Here is a 24,006-nt window from a genome sequence, read left to right as displayed (position 1 = left end):
TATACGCGTATCAAAAGGATTTTAAGATGCAAAGGTCACTCATTTTTCTAAAGAGTGTGGGGACGTAGATCAAAAACTTGCCTTATGGCATTAAATTTGCTTCATTACAAACTTTGATCATTATCAGGTTGTTATGATTCCTATTGGAGAAAAACTTTGAAAAAATCTAGTCCCGATAGCACAGTTTAGAAATGCTATCTCGAGGATTTCTTTTGAAATGCCTTTGAAATATTTTCATCACATTATTTGTTCTTACTGGTTTGTTTTCCTAATCTTTGAGTTTTATATTTTCATAAGGGTCTTTTTATCAAAAAAAAAAAAATAAAATCTGAATGGCTCCCTCATAAGAGAGAAAAAAATGTGCCACTTTTGTTTAGTATATTATATATTACTTGCCGCTTTCATAATTACCTATTTTGCGGGCACAGGCCTGATTTCAAGTTGTCAGTGTCACCATAAAGTTTGATTTCAAAAACGCTGTTTTATTAACATGACCTGACAGATTCCCATAAACTCGTGAAGTTGTGCAATGCTTCCCCTGTCTTTTTATTCCCTCGCACAGATGGTTTTTTCCATCCAGAAGAAATTTCCTTCCCCAGAAGAGAAGGGCATTGCAGCATTTCGGGGACGGGGGGTGGGGGGGGATGCAGATAACTTTACAAGACACCTCTTCTAGAGGAAAGTTATCATAATCCATTATTTCCTCCTCTAACTAATCCAGGAAGTGTCGAAAGATGCTTGATTTACTGTCTAGGATAAATGATGGAAAAATAAAACACAGGGAAACATATGAGTAAACTACATACAGAAATAATTTATTATTGGTTGTTTGGGGTTTTTTTGCAGTTATATGTGCAAGCATACTTTTTTCCCCAGTAACTTTCTTAATTCCTCTACATTTTCCTTTCACGTTTGGGTTTGTTTCCAACAATTGTATGTTTGTTCTTAGTATTTTGTTATTTATTTTTTATTGCAATAACGTACCAGGCAATATCAGGGCTCTGCCATTATACACGGCACTGGGGAAGATTTCAACTGAAACACCATGTGCAGCCGCAGTCGAGCATACCCGGGAAAGGTAAATCCCAGGTACAGGAGAAGGGCTACCTTGAAAGTGGGAGGACAAGAGGCCATCTAAAAACCTTGGCTATGTCGGACTGGCAAACTGAAAACTGAAAAAGCATAAACGTCCTGTAAATGTGTCGACAGAGTAAACACTGGAAGGCAGAAGACCCATTTAAGAAGAATAAATGGGTTAACAGATACTGGTAAATAAAATAACGGTAAAGAAACATACATTGATCATGCACATATTTAGGCTGGTAATGAACAGGCTTCCAAGCATCGGAGTGATGAGACTAGAGATAGCCCTCTGACATGGTGGGCTGGTCCCCAGGAGCCCCGCGACTGCCCGAGAGCGGTGAGGACAGAGCTGCGCCTCCCTTCACCGGGGGGGTGAGAGACCTCTCACGGCCCTAGTCTCAGAGGACCAGGCTCCGTACGATCCTGAAGAGCATTTATTTTGCTGGAAGGATGGGACAGCAAAGGCAAGTGGGCGTTGAACCTGCTGTATCCCATCCCCAGCTTGGGGAACCAGGCTATGAGCTCCTGTTAATGCCGGGGGAGGCAAATCGCTCGCCAGTAACCTCCGCTATATACACACCGGTTCTTCCCTTGCTGGGGTCTGATTTTCCAGAGCTTTTGGATATGCAGAAAAGGCAGAGATTTGCCCGTGCTGGGAATTAGTGCTGAATTATGACATTCCACAAACCACTGCAGTGCAGAGAGGAATAAATCTCTTTATTATGATGTTTAAAGGTCCTAAATAAAAGGAAACTATTAATTGTACTGATAATTCATAAATTGGCTTGTTAGATGCTCAGTATTTGCTCAGGATTTCCTCGTTTACTGGGCAGGTCATCAGAAAGATTACTCTTTTCTGAAGCTTGCAGTAATTAGCTGGTAACTATGGGTAGCTATTTATGGGTTTTCCCCAGTATTGAATTAAAATGGTGGGGAAGGAGACAGAAAAAAAGACTGGGACTGGAACCAAGACTGCAACCTGTTAACTTCACTGAGACCTGGCAGGCTGCTCCGAGAGCAGCTCCGCACGTTGTTAGTGCCTCGGTTTGTGAAGTCTCCCTTCTCAGCACACAACCCTTTCCGAAGTTGGCTGGAGATGACAGAGTACCGCAAAATACCTTGGCGATGTGCTGAATTGTCTTATTACGCTACCACGAGTAAATTGAGTCAGGCATAGCTGGAAGCTGTATTTGCAGAGTGATCTGGACCTCATGTTATTTATATCTGTAAAACGATTAACCCTTGCACTCTTCTTTCAACACGTCGGTTCTATTTTCTTTTTGAAATGATACAGGGAACAAAGTTTGTGGGTATTTCTTAAGTAACTCTGTATGTAGCTGCCATCTTTGCTTGCTCTCGGGGGTTTCTCTCTCTTCAGCACTCACATCTAAGTTTCTTCAAATAATTATATAGAGAGGCTGGTACCGTGCCAACCTCCTCTCACTTGTGTGTCCTTGTTGCCTCGCGGTTGCTGAGAGACACAGAACGGAGATTTCCCCAAGGTGGAGGGAAATATTTCCTTCTGCTTGCTCAGGCTCACAGGGCAAATGCCACCCTCGCTCTGTGAGTTTACCTTGTCATCTCTCCATCTCCCCTTCTCCTCTGCTGCTTCCAGAAACAAAAACGTTTTGCCTCGGATCAAACTTCCTGCTTTCCACTGTTATTTTTGTGAAGGGATATGCCTGCTTTTCTTTACTTTAGCCATCAGCCAGATATCGTTCTCACAAAGCTTTGGGACTACGTACCGGGACAGGGATGCTGGGTCACCTCTGTGGGTGTGTGACAAACCCTCCGCCTCTGGGGACATCGTCTGTGACTCAGGGGGCAGAGACCTGTATTTTGAAGCTGAAAGATGATGCTTCTGTTTCTACGCTCACAGCTCATTGAGTTTTAGAAATCATTTATGTCAACTGCGTCCCGAGTCTGTGCCACATGGCTCCACTAACATACCCACAAAATCTATTAGAAAAAAAATATACTGGATGACTACATCGATTTAAAGTGTTGCATGTTTCCTGCAGAGTGACAAATTCCAGCATTAACCAATGGAAAATGAGGTCTCTGTATCAGCACACATGGAGGCAGGAGGGGATTAGAGTCCTTTCAATAATCAAAAATGTATAAAGTTAAGGCTTGATTCAAAGCCTGAATCAGAACCCATTGAATTCGCTGGAATAGGTCCAGAGGCTGCAGTAGGCTTTGGATCAGTTCCAGCCTGCAAAAAATAAATAGGTGAAATTTAATATCCCGAGATATATGGGAGACCACATTTGATGAGCTAATAATTTCATTTTGGGCTTCAACTCTGTGCATCTTGTCAAGCCTGAGCCTTTTTTAGCCTCTTAAAAACAGTCGTAGCATGAATGGTCTGAAGAAAACACAAAGTAGACGTCTACACTACGCAGCGGGGCATGTTAGAGAGATCCCAGAGCCACTGCTGGCTGCACATTGTCCCTCAGCTGCATGGCACCGTGCCCAGGCTAATGAGACCTGCTGAGCACCAGAGTTTGTTAGCGTCACAGCAGCTTGGCTTTCAGAGCTTCTCATCTCCTCTGCTCCTTGCACCCATCCCCACGTGGAGCCTCCACCAGTTTCTGTCCTACCCGCTCAGCTGCTCATGGGACTATTCCCTGACATGTTTCTTACAAAATGGGTCAGGCTAACAAAAATTTCTTCTTTAAACCAATTAAGTTAACCTGCTCCATCTCTGTTGACTATAAAAAGGGAAAGGCTATGTGGGAGCTGTGCCATGGGAAGATGCAAGCGGTAGGGAACTGGTGGGAGGGTAAGGACTAACAACTGTGCCGGGACACCTTTCACACCCAGCTACCACCAAAAAATTTACCCCAGTATTATGTCTGAAAGTATTACCGTGGTGTGTAGTCTAAAAATGCCTGTGCCTTTTTCTCTTGTAAAAACAGTGCACCAAATCCTGAATATCTTATTTTAGCCAACGCTTGCAGCCTTCTGTAACCCAGACTCTCGGACACCGACACAAGTGTTTTGCCCTTAGCAGAGCTGCAGCAGTTTGGGCTTCACCATGATATTGAAAAACAGGCATCAAATACACACGGAACAGATACAAAGAAAACCAGAAAAATCCTTTACCGATTTCTTTTGTCACGCTTTAATTCTTCGAGAAGGAAGTATAATGCAGAAGTGTATTGTTGTCTCCAGGAAAGAAAGCAAATGTAGAAGTGTGTTACTCCACCTGCTATTGGTTGCAAAGCCGAAAAAACTTTCCTATCATCATAAACACACAAACAACGACGTGGTAGGATAACATTTTTCCCAGACTTTGGTTTTATCAAGTCTTAGTCCCTTTTGAGACAATTGTTTATGTTTCCACGCAAGAAGAAACACTATGATTGCTGGATTCTCACTAGTGTTGTGCTTTCTAAATATTACTAGGCAGCAGTGGCAATTTTGCTGAAAGGAGATGTGGTATGTAACATCTTCCCATCATGCTTTTAAAGTGGAGCGAATCAGCACTGTTTTCCAAATTATGCCAGGAAGAGGCTATAACTCTTAAGAACTTTGGAGGAATGGAAATAACAGTTGGTCATTTTACTGCAAAAAGCAATATTACTTTAATAATGAATCATTTGAAACCTTCACACAGCCCATTATAGCAATATTTTAAATCAAACTGTAAGGGAGTGAACCCCATAAATCTGAAAATGGGCTAAGCCCTCGGGGAGCGACATTACTTTCTTGATAGGCCAGATTCCACACCACTGAAATCAAGAAAGATTTTGGCTTTCCTGGGAAAAGATATGAGGCATTTATGTTGTCAAATTTCACGCCACTGTTTTAAGCGACAGCAACGCCAACAGAGCATATTGAGTGAGGTATTGTAGGCGTTTTCTCTCATCGGTCAAAATATTTTCCTGAGCAGTTTAACAACCTGTTCATCGGCTCGGCATGAAGAGGTCCCACTCTTGCCTGCATAGGTCCAAATCAGGGGGAGTCCCACTGGACCAACGCTACATCACTGCACGACTTACATGTGAGAGGAGAATCAGGTAAGAGAACGAAACCGGTGTATGTCACCCGTCATTTAATATAAACTACTCCAGGAAATTTCTATTCAGTGGAGAGATTTCTCAAACACCTGTTCACACTAATTTTATTTAGCCGTACTATATGTAGTTGGAAAAACATCTGTATACATATACATGTGTTTAGCATTTTAAAATATAGTTTCTTTTCCATTTAAAAAGGCATTAGTCTTTCTCCCCCATCACAAGAAAGGTTCTTTCATCATCCCAGCCCCGATTTCTGGTGTACAGCACAGGTTTCCCAACCTTGTGGTACTGCAGAAGTGCTCTGTGAATTAGCAGTGTTTAGGAAGAGGAAGCAAAGAATGCCAAGAAATCCTCCCAGTTTGGAAAATATACCAGCAGAGTAACTCTGGGCCCAACATGGAAACTTATAAAGATGATCTGAACCTGAGGCCAACATGAATATAAGGAAGTAATGTCATTAATAAAAGCACATTTAACATTTTATGCTGTGTGTGCTGCTTCCATCTGGAACTACTCTGTATCATGTGCAAAGGTGCTTCTAGAGAAAACCTCACAGAAGTTAAGGTGTAGTTACCAATATTATACCACTCTGGAACAACCCTCTTTTTTTTTTTTTTTTTTTTTATAAGGCTCTCAAAAAAATATAGTAGATATAAATCAGACTTCTTTCATTTTGGCCCAGTCTCGGCCTCTTTGCCAAGGCTTCAAGAGCAGCGGTCCCTCAGCAGCTCCATGATGGGGAGGCTCCATGATGGGGAGAGGCGAAAATCCCACCCACTGCTCTTCCATCGCATACCTGCCGTACAGCAACCAGGCACGAGCTGCTCTATGAGCTCGCTCTGAAGCACATCCCGTGCTCTGACAGCCATGGCACAGGTTGGATGGGGATGGAGGATCTGGGAGGAACCCACTTGACCCCACTTAATCCACGTTTGCTCTGCAGTGGGTTTAATTCCTTGCCTATCAAATGACTTATGTCAAGTTACTAGCCCAGACTGCCTATGCATCTGCCCATAATTGCTGTTCCTACATCAAAGGTATTTCAGATTTCCTCTGTTAGATTCCCTGATTCAAAATAAAGCCCCTTTGGAAGGCTGCTACTCAGTCTAGGGAATAAATTTCCCCGGGAAGAACTATGAACACAAGTGGAGGCAAAGATGAAGATATGGAGTGAGGAGAGGCAGGACTGGAAATTAGACCTCCCACCGATATTAAAAAAAAGCACTTAAAAATCATCCTACCTCTTACTGCACCACCGCCCTGTGCCCAAGTAAAGCAGGAAAAATCTAGGAAAACGTAGGAAAACATAGGAAAATCTAGAAAAATCTAGAAAAATCTCATCTCTGCCATTGTATGTCCGTCTCAAAGACAGGAAAGTTTCTGAACTGTCAGGGAACACATCCACAATTGTTTTTCTCCCAAACGTTAAGGGTTAACATTCAGTAGTAAGAAAACAAACAGGGGCCAGACAAACCCGTAAGCAGAAGGCACCTGCTGAAGAAGCCTGCTGCAACCTTCAGAGCTACAACATAAAGAGCAGCAGAACCTGCCCAGGAGAGTCTAATGCCAGTTTGAATGAGGTTTTTATGCTGGGAGTCAGACCCAGAGGGGAAGACACCGGCTGACGGAGCTTAATATATGGGATTTAGAAATGGGAAACTGTCCAACCTTATTTTAGAGCTATACTCACTGAGAAAGAACTTAGGGCAGCCAGCTCTAGCCATCTACATGCGGCTACCCAAGCTGAGTTAGTTGCCTCTGTAATTCATGGAAAGAGAGAGGTGTCTCCAGAGAGCGATTGAGGAAAACACTTAATCACATACTTAACCTTTGAAGTGTGCTTAAGCGATATTGAATTCTCTAATTAAAAGCCTGGGTACATTTCCAGTTTATAGCCATAGTGATGAGAGACAAATCAATGGACACGAAATACTAAGAGCATCAATCTACTGTTCCCTCCTGTTGTAAACTATTTGCAATATTTCTCTTCAGAGCCCATGCCTGCAATGCCTTTAGCTAACCGACTGCAGAAGTGGAAGCAGGGTCAGGTCTGTAAAGAAGTCATCAAACAAGAAAGTCTTCTGATTCAAAGGTTTGTTGGACTTGGTTCCCAAGGGGAAATCCCTGTGCGCTGATGAGTGGGATTAACAATAGCACTGTCATCTCTTCTTGTAAATCCACTACAGCACCTCTAAAATGGTTCACTTGAAGCACTATAAACAAGACGGCTCTTTGTGCTCCAAGCAAGAGAAATGTTTGCTTATACTGAAGTGTGTGTGTGTCTCCGACTCTCTTTTGAGTATCTCAAGCTGAAATCCTCTATGCAGTATAATCATTGTGCTTCTCAAAGAATTTGAACACACTGCTGGGTATTCTAGGCACCTTAAAAAATAAAAATAGTCCCTTGACGATGTTGTATACATGATTTCAATACCAAAAAAAAAAAAAAGTATGTTTGTAAATGCTGAGGCATACTTACAGCATTTTAGAACCATTATTTAGAGCAGAGGGTGGGAGGTTGTCTTGTCTTTGACATTTCTCATATTTCTGCAGTCTGAGTAAATGTGAAGCAACAGGAAGCTCCGACACCCTGTAAATTATATAGCACAGCCAGTTCTTGTACTTTCGCTTTCTTCGGGCCAGTGAGGGTTCATTTTGCTTTGCTTCAGGCATCCAGTCTAAGAATTTATTTAAGCAGGCTGGGATACAGTCCATGGAGGACAATAAGTGTGCTGAAGTCACTCAAGCCTGTAGTTTTTACATGTTATTTTATTTTTCTTTGGGTTGTCGTGCTTACAGTAAAATTGTTTTCAAATATGTGCTTTAATTACGACCATTCAGTATTAACAGAAAACAACCTGTGTACACATTTCAGCTTGAAAAAAAAACAAAAAGAGATAACAATCACATTTTCGCCCAAGATACCTTATAATCTAAAAGTGCATTTGTGTTTCCTTTTTTGGAATAAAAAACCACTTGTTATAGTGCCTCACCATCTTCAGAGCAAAGACTGCAGGTTTTCACACCAAATACCAGAAATATGTTTATTTTTCCAAATTTGCGGTAAGGCTTTCCTAGTGTTCCTGAATCTCAAAGCCAACAGTCTGATGGCCACAAAATGACAGTAAAACCTAATATGGACAGTAATTCAATGTAAAAATTCTCTCACTGAGCATTGTTTGAAAATATAGATGCTTGAGGAATAATGGATGGTTGAATGCATAGAAGACTACCATAGGAATAGCTGTCTTGTGGTATACTACGATCTAGGTTTTATATGTTGAAAGTTCTTGTCAGTCGATATTACTTTAGGAACCCTGCCATCAATGAAACCAAAGAGTACTTTGTCACTGATTTCAGAAAGTCATACTCTAAAAGAGTAGGCATTTCTCAAAGTGAGACACTTTCTTCTCCCAAACCTTTTAGGTAACCTGTAGGAAGACGCGGAAGACTGGGATGGCAATCTGTCGAATACAAGAGTGGAGATGGCTCAAGGGTATAGACAAACGCACCAGCACTCACCAGCATCCTTCCTATTGGGCTGATCTGGAGCAGTGAGTAATAACAGCCAACAGCATTTCCAAAATCTGGTCTTTGTCCAACAATCTCTACTGAGCGGTCCATTATTTTCGTCCCTCTCACTCAACATAAGAACAAGGAATGTCAATAATTCTTCCCTAAGAAACAGGTCAGGGAAAGCTCCAAAAAATAACACCTTCTGTTGTTGTAAGAAACTGCAAAACTTAAAGTAATCAATAAAATCAGCTAATGCACTGTAAAGGGAACGAGAGCTTTCCATTTGTTTTTGGCAGAGAACTGTTGCTGATAACACCCTGCAATGGCTCTATTAAAGTGTTCGTTCCTTTTCCGGCAGGTATCTATCATCAGTCTCTTCAGATTTGCATTGGAATATAAACTTTCAGAGAGAATTCATTTCACGTATCTGGAAAATTATTTTGCCATAATGCTGCTGAGATGCATAAATGCGTTATGATGCATTCAAATAATGGTTGTATTTATTTCAGTGCATAGAATGTTGAGTCTATTCCTTTTGTTCAAAATCTATTCCTTTTACTCAGAATACTGATAATAAATTTAAGATGAGATCACTGACTATACATACATGGTGGGTGCTTTCCAAATACCACAATAGCAGGAGGACAATAGGGTCTTAAAAAAGACGGCATTTTTAGATTATTAAGTACCAAAAAGTATTGAAAAATGCAAATGAGGGAAAACAAATAATTCTTCTGGCATTAATTATACAAATATTTTTTGTGTTAGACGAAAAACCTTATTAAACCCTAAATGCGAAGCCATCACCCAATGTACGTTATAAACTTAGCTTGGGTATATTTTCCCCCATAAGTACCTCTCGAAATTGTCCTTTGCTAAACGACACATAATGGTGGGGTTTCCTGAGTGTTCTGATAAGGTGGCAAGTATATATATAGGAATCACACATCTTTTAATCCGTTAAATTCTGTTAACAAATTCAAATGTTCTACAAAAAAGATACCATGAAGAGTTAGAAGATCACCTAACTGGGGAGAACTGGCTTTCCTTCTGGTCCACAGTTACTCAGTCCTGCTCCAGCCCTACTCCGCTTTAAGACTTAGCAGCTCTCTAACAGTCCCCAGGAGGTTTTCCCATAAGGACCTGTTTGACCCTCGCCGTCATTCACTCCTGAATTCCTGTCCCGCTTCTCTTCTAGCTGGACACAAACCCAGCGAGCTGTACCTACGAACCAGCAAAGCCTTCCCGGTGCTTTCCCAGGAGAGTGGGAAATGGCTAACCGCCCAAAGGGGCCCAGGCCAATATCACCAGCCTGCTTCACTTTCTGAAACAATTAAAGCAACATTTTCATGCTGTTTTCTGCTCCAGCCGGTTAGGGTGTGTGAGCAAACTCCCATTTACGTATACATCCCGACTGGCATGTGCAACCGTGTGCCTGCACAGACACTCCAAGATTTGTTTCTGGTTCCAGTTGTGTTTGCACGTATCGGAGCCAGGCACACGGTTTGAAATGTTTGTCCCTTGACCTCTTCCGCTGAGAATAAGTACAGCTCGTCTTAGACAACAAAAATATACTTTTTGGAGTGCTCTAAGTGGTTGGAATAGGCTGATACAGCAAGTATTGGCTTAGTCACTGCAACATCACTTGCATGATGCTATAGAACAGTTCAAAGACATTTATTGATTAGCATTAATATAACTGAAGTGGAAACTTCTGTTCTTCAAAGATGAAAAAGTATTTGCTAATGCAGTGCTCCAGGGCTACGAGCATGCAGTCCTTCTAGCAAAGAAACTGGCAAATTGCACAAAATAAAGAGCCAAAGGGTGTTAGGACCACACAAGTGTACCTTGTTAGGACGGGAACAGGTTACCTTTGTGCCATTCCCATTCTCATTTACAATCATTGCCCCTAGAATGGATTCATGTTGTGCCATTTTCTCCTCCGGCTACAATAAGAATGAAGTTTTCAAATCCCCATCCCCTCTTTGATTTGATGGTCATTCCTGTTCCCCCTTTTGTTTAAAAGTCTGGCAGCTTGAACAGTAAAATCGCCAATGAATCAAAATACTCCTTTTCGTAGGGAAAACTTTTGTTCTCCACTTTCTCTTTTCAACTTTCACCTTTTGCCTTCACCATACCTTCCAAAGAGGGCTCAGGGGGGAACCACCACCCAGCTCCCCTGAACTGACCCCAAACTTCACGCCTCTCTTCTGCTGCAGTGGTTCCCACTCTCCGTTAGGTGGCATTAGTTCAAATTCCCTCTTGGAGCTAATTGCTCCAAGGACTGTGGTCCCCACCGAAGTCCCTCCCGGAGGTGGCTGGACCACGTCTTCTGTCACTCCTTCTCCCAGGCCTGGATGTCGCCCATCCCCAGAGATGTTAATTCTGCAGGCTTCCCAGCGTCCCCTGCCAAAACCACGCCTTCTGCAAATGTATAACATTTTTATGTGTAAATAATCTTTTAAAGCACACCGTTTCCTATGAGTTTCTATAGCTCCTTTCAGTGCATAGAAAGCACTGTGCACGCACTTACATGTTAAATAGAAAACATGTGTATAAACCCAACAAATTAACTATAAACCAGTGTCCGATATTATTCTGCTTGCTTCCAAAGGGTAAAGACATTAGAAGGTGAAAGGGAAGCAAGTGCTTCCTTATCTCATTCCTAAATGACCTCCAGAACAGAAAAAGGGAATAACACAAGTCCAGCAAAACAAGCTGTTTGTGTGTTGTTAGTTCTGTGAAGACAGTGTTATACAGTAGAGAGACTGGGGTATAATACACCCTGATTTCCTAGGCAAAAAAAAGATAAAATAAAATTCTGCAAAATATGACCTAGGAGATTCCCAAATTCCCTCAAGATAAGCTGAAGCCTGAATAAGGTGAAATGGGAAGGCCAAGGTGAAGACACAGGGTGGGACGTGTTGTCCCAGGACTGGGGCTTGCTGCAGAGCCTGGGGAAGCTGAAGCTGGCGGTTCTAAATTAAGGAAAAACAGCAAGAGCTTTCAAATATTTGTATCTCCTGTTTACTTTTTACACAGAAATTGCTCATTAATTTCAGATGTAAAATTTCTTCATATGCCCTTGAGCTTGCCTCGAGGGGGAGGGAAACACTAACATAAGGAAAAAAACAGCAGATCTCTTCCACTTCACTTTGGAGTTATGGGAAGAACTAAACACAAGACTAACAAGGGAAGAAACAGTTATGAAAACATCAGATCTGTGCTGTCCTTTGCTCTAAACATGCACTGTGTTTACTCTCTCCTCTTCCTGCAGTTTTATACAAGTCTCTTATTTGCAGGTCAGAACCCCCTAGTTCTTAGGAGCAAAAGACCCCCCAAAGTATGTCACCTTTACGGCTTCAGGTACAGCGTGTTCTTGCTGATATTCCTCTATCTCAAGCACGGTAGAAGTCTTTCTCTGGAAAAACCTCTTTCAAAGGCTGAAGATTTTTTTTAAACCATCTCAACTTTGACCTAGCAACTATGGGAGTGCAGTTTCTGCCAGCAGCTGATACAGTAAACCTCATTTTCTAAAGAGATTAAATATATGAGAGCAATCTGCCTGTTCCTCCCTCTGTCTGTCTCTCAAGCTCGTCCCACCCACTCATCCCCCCTGTAATTTGGGGATCTATTAGCCAACGTCAATTAGAAAGGAGTAGAAGTCTTCAGGATACACTGATGCTCTCTCCTCCCATGCAGGTGCAGGGCTGTAAACAGGATGACCTGATCACATCCTCTGGTTTTGTGTACTTCTCGAGAAACAGGATGAAGGCAAGGGCAGAAGTTTCCATAGGAAAGACACAAGTGCAAAGGATGGGACAGCCCAGAGAACAAGGGGCAGGGAATGACAAGAGGCAAAGGCCATCTTTTCCGGCAACAGCACTGGCTTCTTTCATGAGACTCCAGCGTAAACAAGGCTGATACACATGGTCCTGGCAGCCTGTGCTTCTCAGGATTCACTTTCATTTACTTCCACGGGGTTTCCCTTAATATAGAAAGTAGCACATCATCCCCTTTGCTTTTCTGACAGGCACAACGGCTGGTGCCCTCAGGATGGTGAGCGCCAGCACTGCTGCTCCGATCTCAGCAGCATCACTGCCACTGCCGAGGTCAGCCCTCCCACACCACGGAGACGTGCATCTGCTGCCCCTATCACCGAAACTGATAGTATATGCAATAAAGAAGCCCTCCAAGTATCAAGGTGACGATCTCAGTCTTGTTCCCAAATACTTCCAAAAGCATCAAGTCCTGAATCAAGGTGTTTGAAGTAGCCAGTGCCTGTTTTGCAAAAGGTCTTCAACTAAATGGGGTTTTCTTTCTTCTCATGCTCACCTATAATGGCAGCTATCCCGCAAGGTCTGAGCTACTTCCCTAATTTCTAGCTTAAACTCATTCTGAAAGTTAGTTCTGAAGACAAAAAGATCTGCTCATTTTATCACAAAGTGGGAGATTGCCTCGAGGGGCAATCCATTGCTGAGGCACAGCCCGGTGGAGATGCACATGCATTTGGAACCCGCTGCATTTTACCTGTGCCTAAGAAAAAAACCAAAAACTTGAGAGCTACTTTCTGTGTATGCAATCACTTACTCACATCTAATAGCAACTGGGAAAGAGAAAAAAAACTTTGACAACTTTACTGCAATTTGATAACTTCTGCCGAAAACCCAGCAGACTGAACTGCCACAATCTATTCAACTGTACATTGCCTCAACGCCCTCAGTCTTGCACTAATTACAGAAGACAGACCACATCTTGAAAAATGTTTTTATCAAGAGAAAATAGGTAATAACAAAAAACCCAAAACCTCTCTCTTGTGATCTTTTCTATATGCCGGCAGCATTTTAATATAATGATTTTAGAGCCGGTATCTTTTGCTTGTAAAAAATCGCCAGGTCCTGATTAAAAAAAATTAAAAAAAATAAACTCCTGATGGCTGTTCATTAACTCATTGAAACCACCTTTCATTTGACTGACTTAAAGAAAATGCAATCTCAAAATAAAACTAGGGGAGCAGGTGAAAATGATGACAACGATGACATGAAAATTGATGCTGTTGACATCGAGTAGCAATTTTTTCTGCTCCTGTCCCACCTGCCCCTCAGAGGTATTGCAGTTTTTACCCAAGCGAGACTGACTCACCAACACAGTTCTCCCGTATTCAGTTGAGTCACCCACATGTCTAAAGATTTTGTGGTGTCTTTACTATTACTAATGTAATGAAAGTCAGCATAGGGTCCCTGTCTATCTGCTCCAGAATTTGCATTAAAAGCCAGTACTGGTCTTTCAGGTGAATTGAAACAAAAAGCAATGTATCCCTCCTTTACGGTACCTAAACTGAGGGTGTCTACTTGCTTTTCTGTAGCAACACTGAGAATATGAGGCTATGACTGCTCTGACAAGTGTTCTGGAAGAATGGGATAACGGTGGTAGGTTAGTTAAAATCTAAGTATACAGGAGAAAAATTAGAATACCAAGTTTTTGTTCAAATGCATTGCAGATGCTATTTGCTTCTTCTGCACATATGGTTGACCACATTCTGGCCCAAGCTTCATACAATTTTGAGAAGATTGGGAGCACTCATAGCATAAATACAGCTTGAATTTTCTCTATCATTGCATCCTTCTACAGAAGAAAAGGGAAACATCTGTGGTCGTGTCCAGGCATTCGTGGCCAGGGTTGAAGACTGCGTGATCCCAAGCACAGTTCTGTGTGCGGTGGCACATTCTTCTGAATCAAAACTCATCTGTTGTTACGATAGTTGGTTTATTTAGAGTAAGATGACTATGTCATGCAAAATATTTCTCAGACACTTTGGATTTTGGAGTCTGAAATTGTCTTTTACATACCAACTGTAGCCAGCATATATTATGACTTGGGAAGGTAAAACTGAAAAGCAAATGGATTGTTTGGGTCAATCTTAATGTTAGATCTCCAGCATTTTCTCCTCTTTGGCTGGCCTTCAGTCTGCCCTGGTGTTTCATGCCCCTCAGCCTGTGAAAGCCCTTTGGCAGGCTGACAGTTGACCCCTGTTGAGTGACAAAAAATAAAGAGAGCGAGAATTCTTAGAGAAAACCGACAGCTTAGCTAGTATATGAAACAACAGCTTTACCAGAGCCTGTAGCCCACTCCTGCAGCCTGGCAGGCAGCCTCCCTTGCTGCTCTTTGCAAACACCCCGAGGCTGGAGGGGATGCTCCTGGGGGAGCTGGGGCTTGTGCCCCCCTTCTCCTCCCACCACCCCTGCCACCAAATACATACATAAATAACGGGACTGACACAGAAAAAACCAAACAAACATACCCAACACCCAACCCAGAACCGGGGTTGTTGGTATTTTTCACCGCCCCTTCGCATAATTAATATATTCGCGTTTCCTCCCACTCTCCCAATGGGCTACCAGCTGCAGAGGTCCTGAATAGCCAGCTTAATTGGGCTTTGTCATGCAGAATACCTCCGTTTTCTATAGCAGGTTACAAAGGGGCCCTTGGCAGACGTGGTGGGCTCCCCTGGCCAAGGGCCCTGCCTGGCTGTGCCCATCACCTCTCCGCACGCCGCCCAGGTAGTGCACTCTGGTGCAGGGTCACCTCCAAATCACCAGTCCCTGGTACAGGGTCACCTCCAACCTGCCCTCCCCCAGTGCAGGGTCACCTCCAACTCACCATCCTCTAATGCAGGGTCATCTCCAATTGACAGGTCCCCAGTGCAGGGTCACCTCCAACCTGCTAGTGCCCAGTGCAGGGTCACCTTCAAACTACTGCCCCCTGATGCAGGGTGACCTCCAACCCACTGGTGCCCAGTGTAGGGACACAGCTCCTGTCCTGCAGCTCCCTGAGCTGCTTCCAAATGCCCCAGGGACACTCCCACCTGTCTGGGACCCTTTCCTTTGCGAACAGGGCAAGTGTCTCTCAGCCAGATTTTTTTTCCAACACAATCTAACGTTTTTTTAAAACTTGGACCTTATGAACAAATGTTCCGATTTCATAGCAAATCGAGGTGATTAGGGTTAATTGGCAAACCCTGGACTCAAAAGAGATTTGCCATTATAGGCTAATCATACATTCTCTATATGATATAAATAGCGTAGAGTGTGGGGTGTGGATATTCACATGAATTACAGCTAATTATTATTTGGATACCAAGCTACTACTTCTGCACGTTGATTGGCACTGTTGCCTTCAGAGTATCTTTTTTCCCCCTCTTGTTTCTTGTTTTGACAGTTTAAATCCAGGTCTATGTGACATAGAAAGCTAATAAAATTCTCATTTCATTGTTAATCTGATTTCATCGCAGTATAGGTTTTTACCCTCACACCTGCGTAGCAGGGTGTAATTCCATTAATAATAATTAAAAAAAAAAATCAACATATTCATTGCATGTCTTTTCCCTGATGATATATTGTGAGCAGTGTGAGTTGAAAAAGAGCCATTTATTCTCACCGTGAATGAGTCTGCCTGGAACTGAAGACTTCACCTGCCTCCTCAGTCAATTAGGAATGTATCGAAAATTCTACCAGAAAACGAGTTAAATTAACCGTTAGCTAATTTCCTTGTGTCCCTCCTACATAATCCCCCCTTTTCAGCTTGCCCCAGAAATTACCACATGTTGCAAGGTTCAAATAGTGCCTAATGAAACAGTGACTAAATGGTTCGCTCAAACCCACAGTGAAGCCCTTTCGCTGTGCCTTCAAAGCCTGGGGGGCTGCAGCGGTCGGGGGTCCCCATCTTAAAAAAAAATTAAAAAATAAAATATATATATATTTGACTTGGCCCCCGCGCGAGTGAGGACACGCGTGAGAGCTGCCGGGGGGGCACTACATACAACTTTATTTTCAACACCCCGCGTTGGTGCTTTCTCCGAGGGCGTAAAAAAGCGATTTAAAAAGAAGCGCCCTGGTATTGCCGGGGTCTGCCCGGGAGGCAGCGGTTCTCCCCGGCGTTTCGAGGTCTCCCCGCCGCTTTCTTTACATTCAGGCGGAGCCCAAGCGTTTGCTCCTTTTCTCTCTCGTGGTTCCACGTAACTTGTAAACCTTGCTTTTACCGAGGTTCCTCAGCTTGAGGACGGAAAGAAAAAAAAACCAGCCCCGCGTCGGCAATCTTTGCAAAACCTGCCCGAAGAGGAGTTTTGCCCCGCAGTTACAAGCTCTTGTTCCTGCCTAAGGCGGCTTCGCTGAAGTGTCATCTACTAAAACTCGGTGAATTCCGCAAAGAGAGTCGAGTCACTTATTTGAAACGGTGAGGCTAATACAAAGTCATCAAAGCACTATGGTTCTTGTCTTTAAGTGACAACCCTCTTTATGGAACTGTTTGAAATACGCCTCCTGCTTTTCAATGTCTCTCTATCCATCTTTGTCTGCTCTTCAGAAAAGTAGACAATATAAAGCAAAGCCTGGCGAGCTCCCCACGCTCTGGCTTGGGCAGTGCCAACGTTAGCCTTGAAATTGTCACTCCTTCATTAATCTGAAACTAGTTATTTTTCCAGAGCACACAGCACACGCTTCCGATCTCTTTGGGTTCGCTTCCAACAGCTTAAATTCCCCCCCGGAGAGGCTGGCTGGGGTCGGGGGGGGAGGGCGGAGGGAGGCGCGGAGGGGCCGGCTGGAAGGCGCGGAGGGGGGCGGAGAGGGGCGGAGAGGGGCGCGGAGCAGATCCTGCGTGAAATCGGCGCTTTCACGGGCAGGGCGGAGCGCGCCGCAGCGCGGACACACGCCCCGAGGTTTTTCCCGAGTGGCACATGCGATTCGGGGGGGGTGTTATTCCGCTGTCGTAAGGGATTCCCCCTCCCCGCGGGGCAGCTGCCCCAGCCTACGGCTTTCCCCCTTTCTCAGGGCCGGGGACCCGCCGGGGACCCCCGGGACCGTGCTGCAAAACCACCCCGGGGGGCTTCTCCCCGGGACCGACAGCCGGTTCGGCCGCCGGAGGTGCGCGGAGGCTGCGGGCTGCTCGTACTCAAACCCTTCGCGGATTACCCCAGATCCTTTTCGAGCAGCCGCGAAGACTTAAACATTGTAATAATAACAATACTCTTGGGGTTTTTTTTGCTGCTTTTTCCCCCGAAGGACCGCGTGTTTCAGGCCTCGGATCCGGGAGGGAGCGCGCCCCGCTCTGCCTGCGTCCCCCGGGGCGGGGGCAAGGATGCTCGCCGGGTTACTCGCCCGGGCGGTGGCAACCGCAGTCGCCCCTTCCAGATCCTTTTATCCCTGTGGGCACGACAGAAACTCCCGAATGGGCCTGATCCTTCTGGCCCCGGTCACACCGGCGGGTGGGAGGAGGGAGCTGCCACCAAGGACTGCGCTGCCCCAAGTCCGAGGTGCGAGACGCCGGTGATGGGCGTCGCGGTAAGAGCTCCGACAGCGGGGAAAGGTTTCAGCAGCGCCCGGGGAGGGGGCGGGGGGGGTGGATTCCAGGGCAGGGCTGGAGAAAGCAGCCGGGAGAGGTCAGTGCCGTGGGTCTGATCTCGGCCACGCAGACCGAGGTGGGGGAGACCCTTCCAGAGGGATGTTTTCCTCCTCCGAGTTTTTCAATTGGAAAGAGTTAAATCGAATTGAAGGAAACAAATAAATATCTAAGGCGGGGGGAGGGGTGTGTGTGTCGGGTGGGAGGGTGGCGGGAAGCCTCCTTGGGGGAATGCTGTGTTTGCATAGCGGTCCCATACCTGAAAACCACCCCGCACACACACCGCCGCCTGAAACCGCCACCCCGGGGGGACCGGCAGCTCCTCTGCCCTCGAGTGATGCCAAAGGCGAGTGGCTCCAGCAGCAGCCGTCGCAGGTCGCCGCCACATGCTCCTCTTTTCCTGAGTGCCCGCAGCGGGGCACATCTGGTGGATAACGCGCGGTTAAGTGCAGTAATTGCAGCTGGAGTATGTCGGGACTGTGCCTGCGACGTATCCGGTGCTAAAAACGGGAATAAGGCTGGGAAGGCGCATGGAGGATTCCGACGTGAGAGCAGTGCCGCAGCGGCAGTCTGTACCACTCCAAGGCTCCGTTCTCGACCTCTAAAGAGAAGCGAATTTATTGCTCCCACGGGAGCGATAAAGATAAACGCGGTCGTGTTTCCAGTGCTCTCAAACATCGTCGTGACAAGTACCAAAGTAAAATAAGAGGGTACCATTTGTTTCTTACTCACTGCATTTGCAACAAATACTGCTTGGGCTCACGCTGAAGGGTGAAAGGAAAAAGCTGTTCTCTTGGGTGCTGTCCCGTGTCCCCCAGGCCCTTCAGCCTCCTCTATAGCTTCTGCTCACAGCCCTGTGGCTGACCAAACCCTCTGCCTCTGCGAGACCATCTCGTTCCCCCCGTAGACATCCTCTTCCAGCGGGCTGTTGGGCAAAAGACATCCCGCTGCCCCCCAGTTACGGGTTACCCGATTCCTGACAGTCTGGATGGTGGCAGCTGAGGTCTCTCCCGGGTTTGCCCCCCCTCCACCCCAGCCCACTCCTGAGCTCTGCAGAACTCTTAGGAACTCGACATCTTGGAGACCCTCGCAGAGCTATCATGTCAGCCAGCTGGTTGGCATCGATCACAAGGTTTAGGAGTTATGAGGGGATGGGAGTAAGTGGCAGGCAGATAAGTAGAGCAACTGCATAATCCTTATTTCCTTAGAAAACCAATGATACGAGGAATATTAAATAGAGAGCTGAATGCTGCCTGTCTTGCGCACTGAATGAGTGTGGGGGAAAAACTGCACTTTGTGCACTTTGTGGGAGAGAAAAAAAAAAAAAGAATACAAAGAAGAAGGAAAAAAACCCCAACCAACACATTATAATGTCAGGACACAAGGTGAATGAATTAAATTTACCTAGGAAAATATAATTTTTTTTTTCCTAACTGTTGAATGCTGGACTTCGCAACCCTACAAAACGTTCACTGCAAGTAAGGGTACCTACAACTCCCAGCAGTGCTCCTGTCACACTGGGTTGGACTCACCAGTGCTAGGTTCAGGTTGAGTGTTGTGCCAACCTTCTCAGCTATGCTGGGGCAAGCCATCACATCGTTTCTCTTTTCCAAAATTTCTAACATGAAACACTTAGTTTGTAATAAAGAGAAATCTGATGATGACAACAACTGTCTTGACAGCATAGCTTGCATGCGATGTCACTACTTCCTTTCAGCCCTTGAAAGATACATGCAAACATTGATTACTACAAGAAACAGCAACTAATTTCATTTTCCTTTCATTTTCAAGAAATTGTTAAATACTGCAGTGAAGAAATCCTTTCTCATGTATCTCTGGATGAGGTGAATTCTAGAAGCAGAGGGAAATACCCATTTATTCACCGAGCTGCATATTTCCACAGAGTTGCACCAAGAAATATCTTTGCAGAGTCAAAATATCTTTGAGTTCTGCAATGTCACCCAGATTAGATTTGAAAGAGCGCGATGCTTTTTCTCCCCCAGCACAGCTTTGCCTTCCCAGGCTGCTGCAGGCCTGTTGCTTCCCTCCTGTAAGGGGATGACACTGCTGAGAGGGTGGGCAGGACCTTCTGTGGTGCTAAAGTCTCCTCGCAGAGCTTCTGGGTTGGAAAAGACCCGGTGGGATACAGGAGCAAGCGAGACGCAGGAATTGGAGCAGAGAAACAACAGTTTCCAGAGCCCACCTCAGCAGATTTGAGGGCAAGAGGAGACAGTCCCCTCAGCCAGGCACTCCATGAGGTGTCTTGGAAGGAAGTCACAAGGCTCACAAGACTTTGGCCCTCTAGTCTCCCCAGCCTGGCAAATGAGGGCACTGCCAACATCCCCAACTCGCCCAGCTGGGATGTGGGGCTGCTGGCCTCTGTACAGGCCCTCAGCTGAGGCAGTGAGATGGTTGTGAAACAGAAGCATGAGATTTTCTATTTGTTTTCCAACTCCAGGCTAGAAACTTGGGTCCTGCCATTCCTTCCCCCTCCTGTCACACCGCAGGTGTGCTGGGCACTGCCTCCACCCCAAAGCCCTTGCAGCTCATCCAGGCTGTGGGGCTGTGCCCACACCAGGCCCCCTCCATCCTACCCCAGACCTGCCCATGCCCCTGATCTCTTCTCTAAGATGAGAAGCAGTGAGAGTGTTCGCTGTGCTGCGGCCGCAGCTCTCTCCAGCACCCAGGGCGCTCGGGTCATTCACTTCGCAACAGGAACCCCAAGCAGGCTTATTACTTGTTTTCTGATTAGAAGCAGAGCAGGCAAGTGAAATTGGAGACATACCTCCAAGCCTGAGCTCTGAGGTTAGGGATCACACACGAGAAATGTAGGGATTGCTCGGGGAATTATTTACCTAAAAGGTTTTGCAATAGTTTTGGAGGCTGAAGTCGAAAGTGCAGGTAGGGTTAGTGGGAAACCCACCCAAGGAGTGTGAGTGTGGGTTTCACTGGTGTGAGTGGGGAATAACACACTGTGCAAGCGGCACTTCTGATCCGCTCAGATGCTGTCTGCTAGGACCACAGGAACTAGGAAAAAAAGTTATAAAAAGGCTCATTTGGGACTGACCGGCTCCAGCTCCATCCCACTCCCCCTGCAAGGAGCTCAGGACGCACCGCCCAAGGCGGATTTGGCCCCGGAACGGCGGCCCCGGGCCAGCGGCGGCCGGGTGTCCCCGTCGCGGTTGCCACCGGGCGAGCAGACGGGAGAAAGCTGTCAGCCGCGGCCGGGGCTGGAAAATAACACAAAGCTTCTGGGGCTCAGAAAAGCGGCTTCATTTGCATTCCGCTCGGCCGGAGCGGGATCCCCCCACCCTCCTCCGCCCCCCCGCGCCCCAGCCGGCCCGAGTCGCAGGGGAGCAGAAAACATCGTCGGGTTAGTAGCCGATGGCATTTATTTCTAGTCTTTACGGAGGTCTGACACATATACACCACTGCTTTCACCGTACAAAGGATGGCGAAGAAACGCACCCTGCCCCAGCCAGCCCACCTTCGCTGCTTGGACTAGGCTGGCACTGGGCGCGGGGGGGAGGTTTGGGAAGGGGGAGAGAAGAAAAAAATTAAATTCTCGTCTGATCTCATTTATTTAAATAAATATAAATATAAATTTTATATAAAACTATTCACAAACAAACCGCTGTCCCCAAAACCCAAGCGACCGATCTTTCTTTCCTTATTTTTTTAGAGTCCGTCCAGGAGGTTCGCAGCTCCTACAGGTTTTTGTTTGTTTTTCATTTTTTTTAATGTCTCGTCTTTCGGTTCCAAATACGGTGGTTGGTTTTTTCTTTTCCTTTAAACTGCCTGGGGAGGAGGCGGGGGGAGGCACCGTGCGAGTCCAGTCCCGTGTTACATGTTAGGAAGAGCAGGTGCCCGCTCCCGGGGTTACATAAATAACGTTTTAGTTGGAACTCTCACGACTAGAACATTTACATTCCAAAAAAAATATATTCATATATCTCTTTCTATCACTGCGAAGGGATGAAAATGAAGCTCCCGGCTGGCGAGGGACAGCCCGTTCCCGGTCAGCGAGCTGCTGTCCCCGGGGCAGCGGGGCCAGGTGAGCCGCCCTCCCGCCGCCCCGCTCCCGACCGGGCCCCGGTGCTCCGGGACGGGGCTCATAACGGGGAGATCTCTTTATCCTCGGTAGCCGATGAGGGGGATAGAGACTCTTCGTCCTCCGACCTGGGGTAATGCCCCTGGCTGGTGCTGCACTTGCAGCCCCCGTGAGAGTTTCGCTGGGCGCCTTTGCCTTCTTTCTTGTGCTTCACCCTCCTGTTTTGGAACCAGATTTTCACTTGCTTCTCGGAGAGGTTGAGGTAGGTGGCTATCTCGATCCTCCGCAGCCGGGACAGGTACATGTTGGAGGAGAATTCCCTCTCCAGCTCCAAAAGCTGGGTGCTGGTGAAAGCTGTCCTCATCCTTTTCCCGTTTTGAATTTGGCTGGAATCGGACCCTCCTGGACGGGAGAGAAGCAAGAACTTCAGTGGGACGAAGGAAAGGGAAGGAAAAAAAGAGAGAGGGAGAAAAAAAGACATTCTCCCGCAGCTTTCCGCCCCGGGGCACCCTCGGGGGGACCCCATCTCCCTCTGCCTCCCCCCCCTTTCCCCGGCTCCTACCCATGCCGAGGCAGTGAAACCTCCGGTGGTCGCTGACGCTGTAGGCGGTGGCGGCGCAGGCAGGGGGGTGATGCGCCGGGTGCCCCAGGGCGGCGGCGGCGGCGGCGGCGGCAGCAGCGGCGGGGACGGAGGCGGCGGGCGGCGGGTGCTGCGGAGGGGGGTGAGGGTGTCCGGCCCGCGGGCAACACTGGGCCTCGCCGGCGGCGGCGGGGAACTGGCTCTTGAGTAAGGGGATGGCCCCGCCGCCACCGCCGCCGCCGCCGCCACCGCCGCCGCCGCGGGAGGAGTGGAGGTGCGAGGTGACACAGAGCGGGCAGACGCAGAAAGAACCGCTCTTACGGGACGGGCAGCCCGGGCCCGACACCGACATGACGAGGGGGGAAGGCATGCTGAGAGGGATGAAGAAGTCCTGGCCGTGGTGATGCTCAGGCAGGGAGGGAGCCGGCCTCGAGGAGTCTTTGATGATTAAGGAGTCGACATAGAAAGAGCGGGACATTTCGGAGGGCTGCCGAAGCCGGGGGCGGCTGTCCCAAAGTCGGGTTTTTCCTGCTTGGCCAAGTTGCCACTGAAGTCCTGGCGAGGCGAGAAGGTGCTTATGTTTGAGAGCTGAACAAAAGGGTCCCTGGAGAGGGCTGGTCTTAAAGTCCCCCCGCCTGGATCCCCTGCGCCGGGGTTTTATATCAACTATTTAAACACGTGATGGCTGAAAGCCTCGCAGATCTAAATCTCCCCGGCTTCCCAGGACGGCAGGAGAGGCTGCCGGGGGGGGGGGGAAGCAAAGCGGGGGGGCCCCCAAAATGTGCGTGCTCGCTCGCTGCCCGATGACTTCAGCCCTTCGCCTCCGCCCCAGATAAATTATAGGAGCGGGGAAGCCGGGGAGGGGGCGGCTGTCCCGGGCTGAGCAGGCACATCCCCCTGTCAACGTACCCGGGGAGGGTGTCTTAAAATCAGTCGGAGGGGGTTTCTGGTTGGGGGTTTTCCCCGAGGAATTCGCTCCTTTCCTCGCAGGGAGGGAAAAAGAGAGGGGAGCAGGTGATGCGCTGAAACAAGTGGGTCAATGGCGAACCCCGTTCCCCCGGGTAAAACATCATCCAAGGGGCCGTGACTCCCACAGAGGCACCTTTCCACGGGATGGTCCAGGACTCCTTCAGGAGGCTCCTTTCCTCACCAGAGGAGCCAGGGTCACAGATAGAGACATAGATATAAAATTAGGGATCGCGCGTGTGCGTGTGTTTGTGCGCACATACGCATGTCGGGTGACTTGGTTTTTCTATCTTTTTTTTTTTGCTCCCCCCTCCCCTCCCTTTTCAACCCCAGTGAATTTTGCCAAATTGGCAATTACTCCAACGGACAAAGCCTTCAAATAGCTGGAC

General features: G+C 46.9%; 1 protein-coding gene across 1 annotated transcript; it reads right to left on the bottom strand.

Moving 5' to 3' along the window:
- Positions 1-22,132: 22,132 nt before the first annotated feature.
- GSX2 (GS homeobox 2) lies at positions 22,133-23,129 on the bottom strand. Its single transcript, XM_063336881.1, has 2 exons — positions 22,634-23,129; positions 22,133-22,473 (listed from the first exon to the last, which is right to left on the bottom strand). The coding sequence occupies exons 1-2, from the start codon at positions 23,127-23,129 to the stop codon at positions 22,133-22,135; spliced, it is 837 nt and encodes a 278-aa protein (XP_063192951.1).
- Positions 23,130-24,006: the final 877 nt, after the last annotated feature.

Source organism: Chroicocephalus ridibundus, chromosome 5 (assembly GCF_963924245.1).
Source record: "Chroicocephalus ridibundus chromosome 5, bChrRid1.1, whole genome shotgun sequence".
In the NCBI taxonomy this organism is placed as follows: Eukaryota; Metazoa; Chordata; class Aves; order Charadriiformes; family Laridae; genus Chroicocephalus; species Chroicocephalus ridibundus.
The sequence above is the reverse complement of the archived record's forward strand: the minus strand, read 5'-3'. Positions and strand labels throughout refer to the sequence as shown.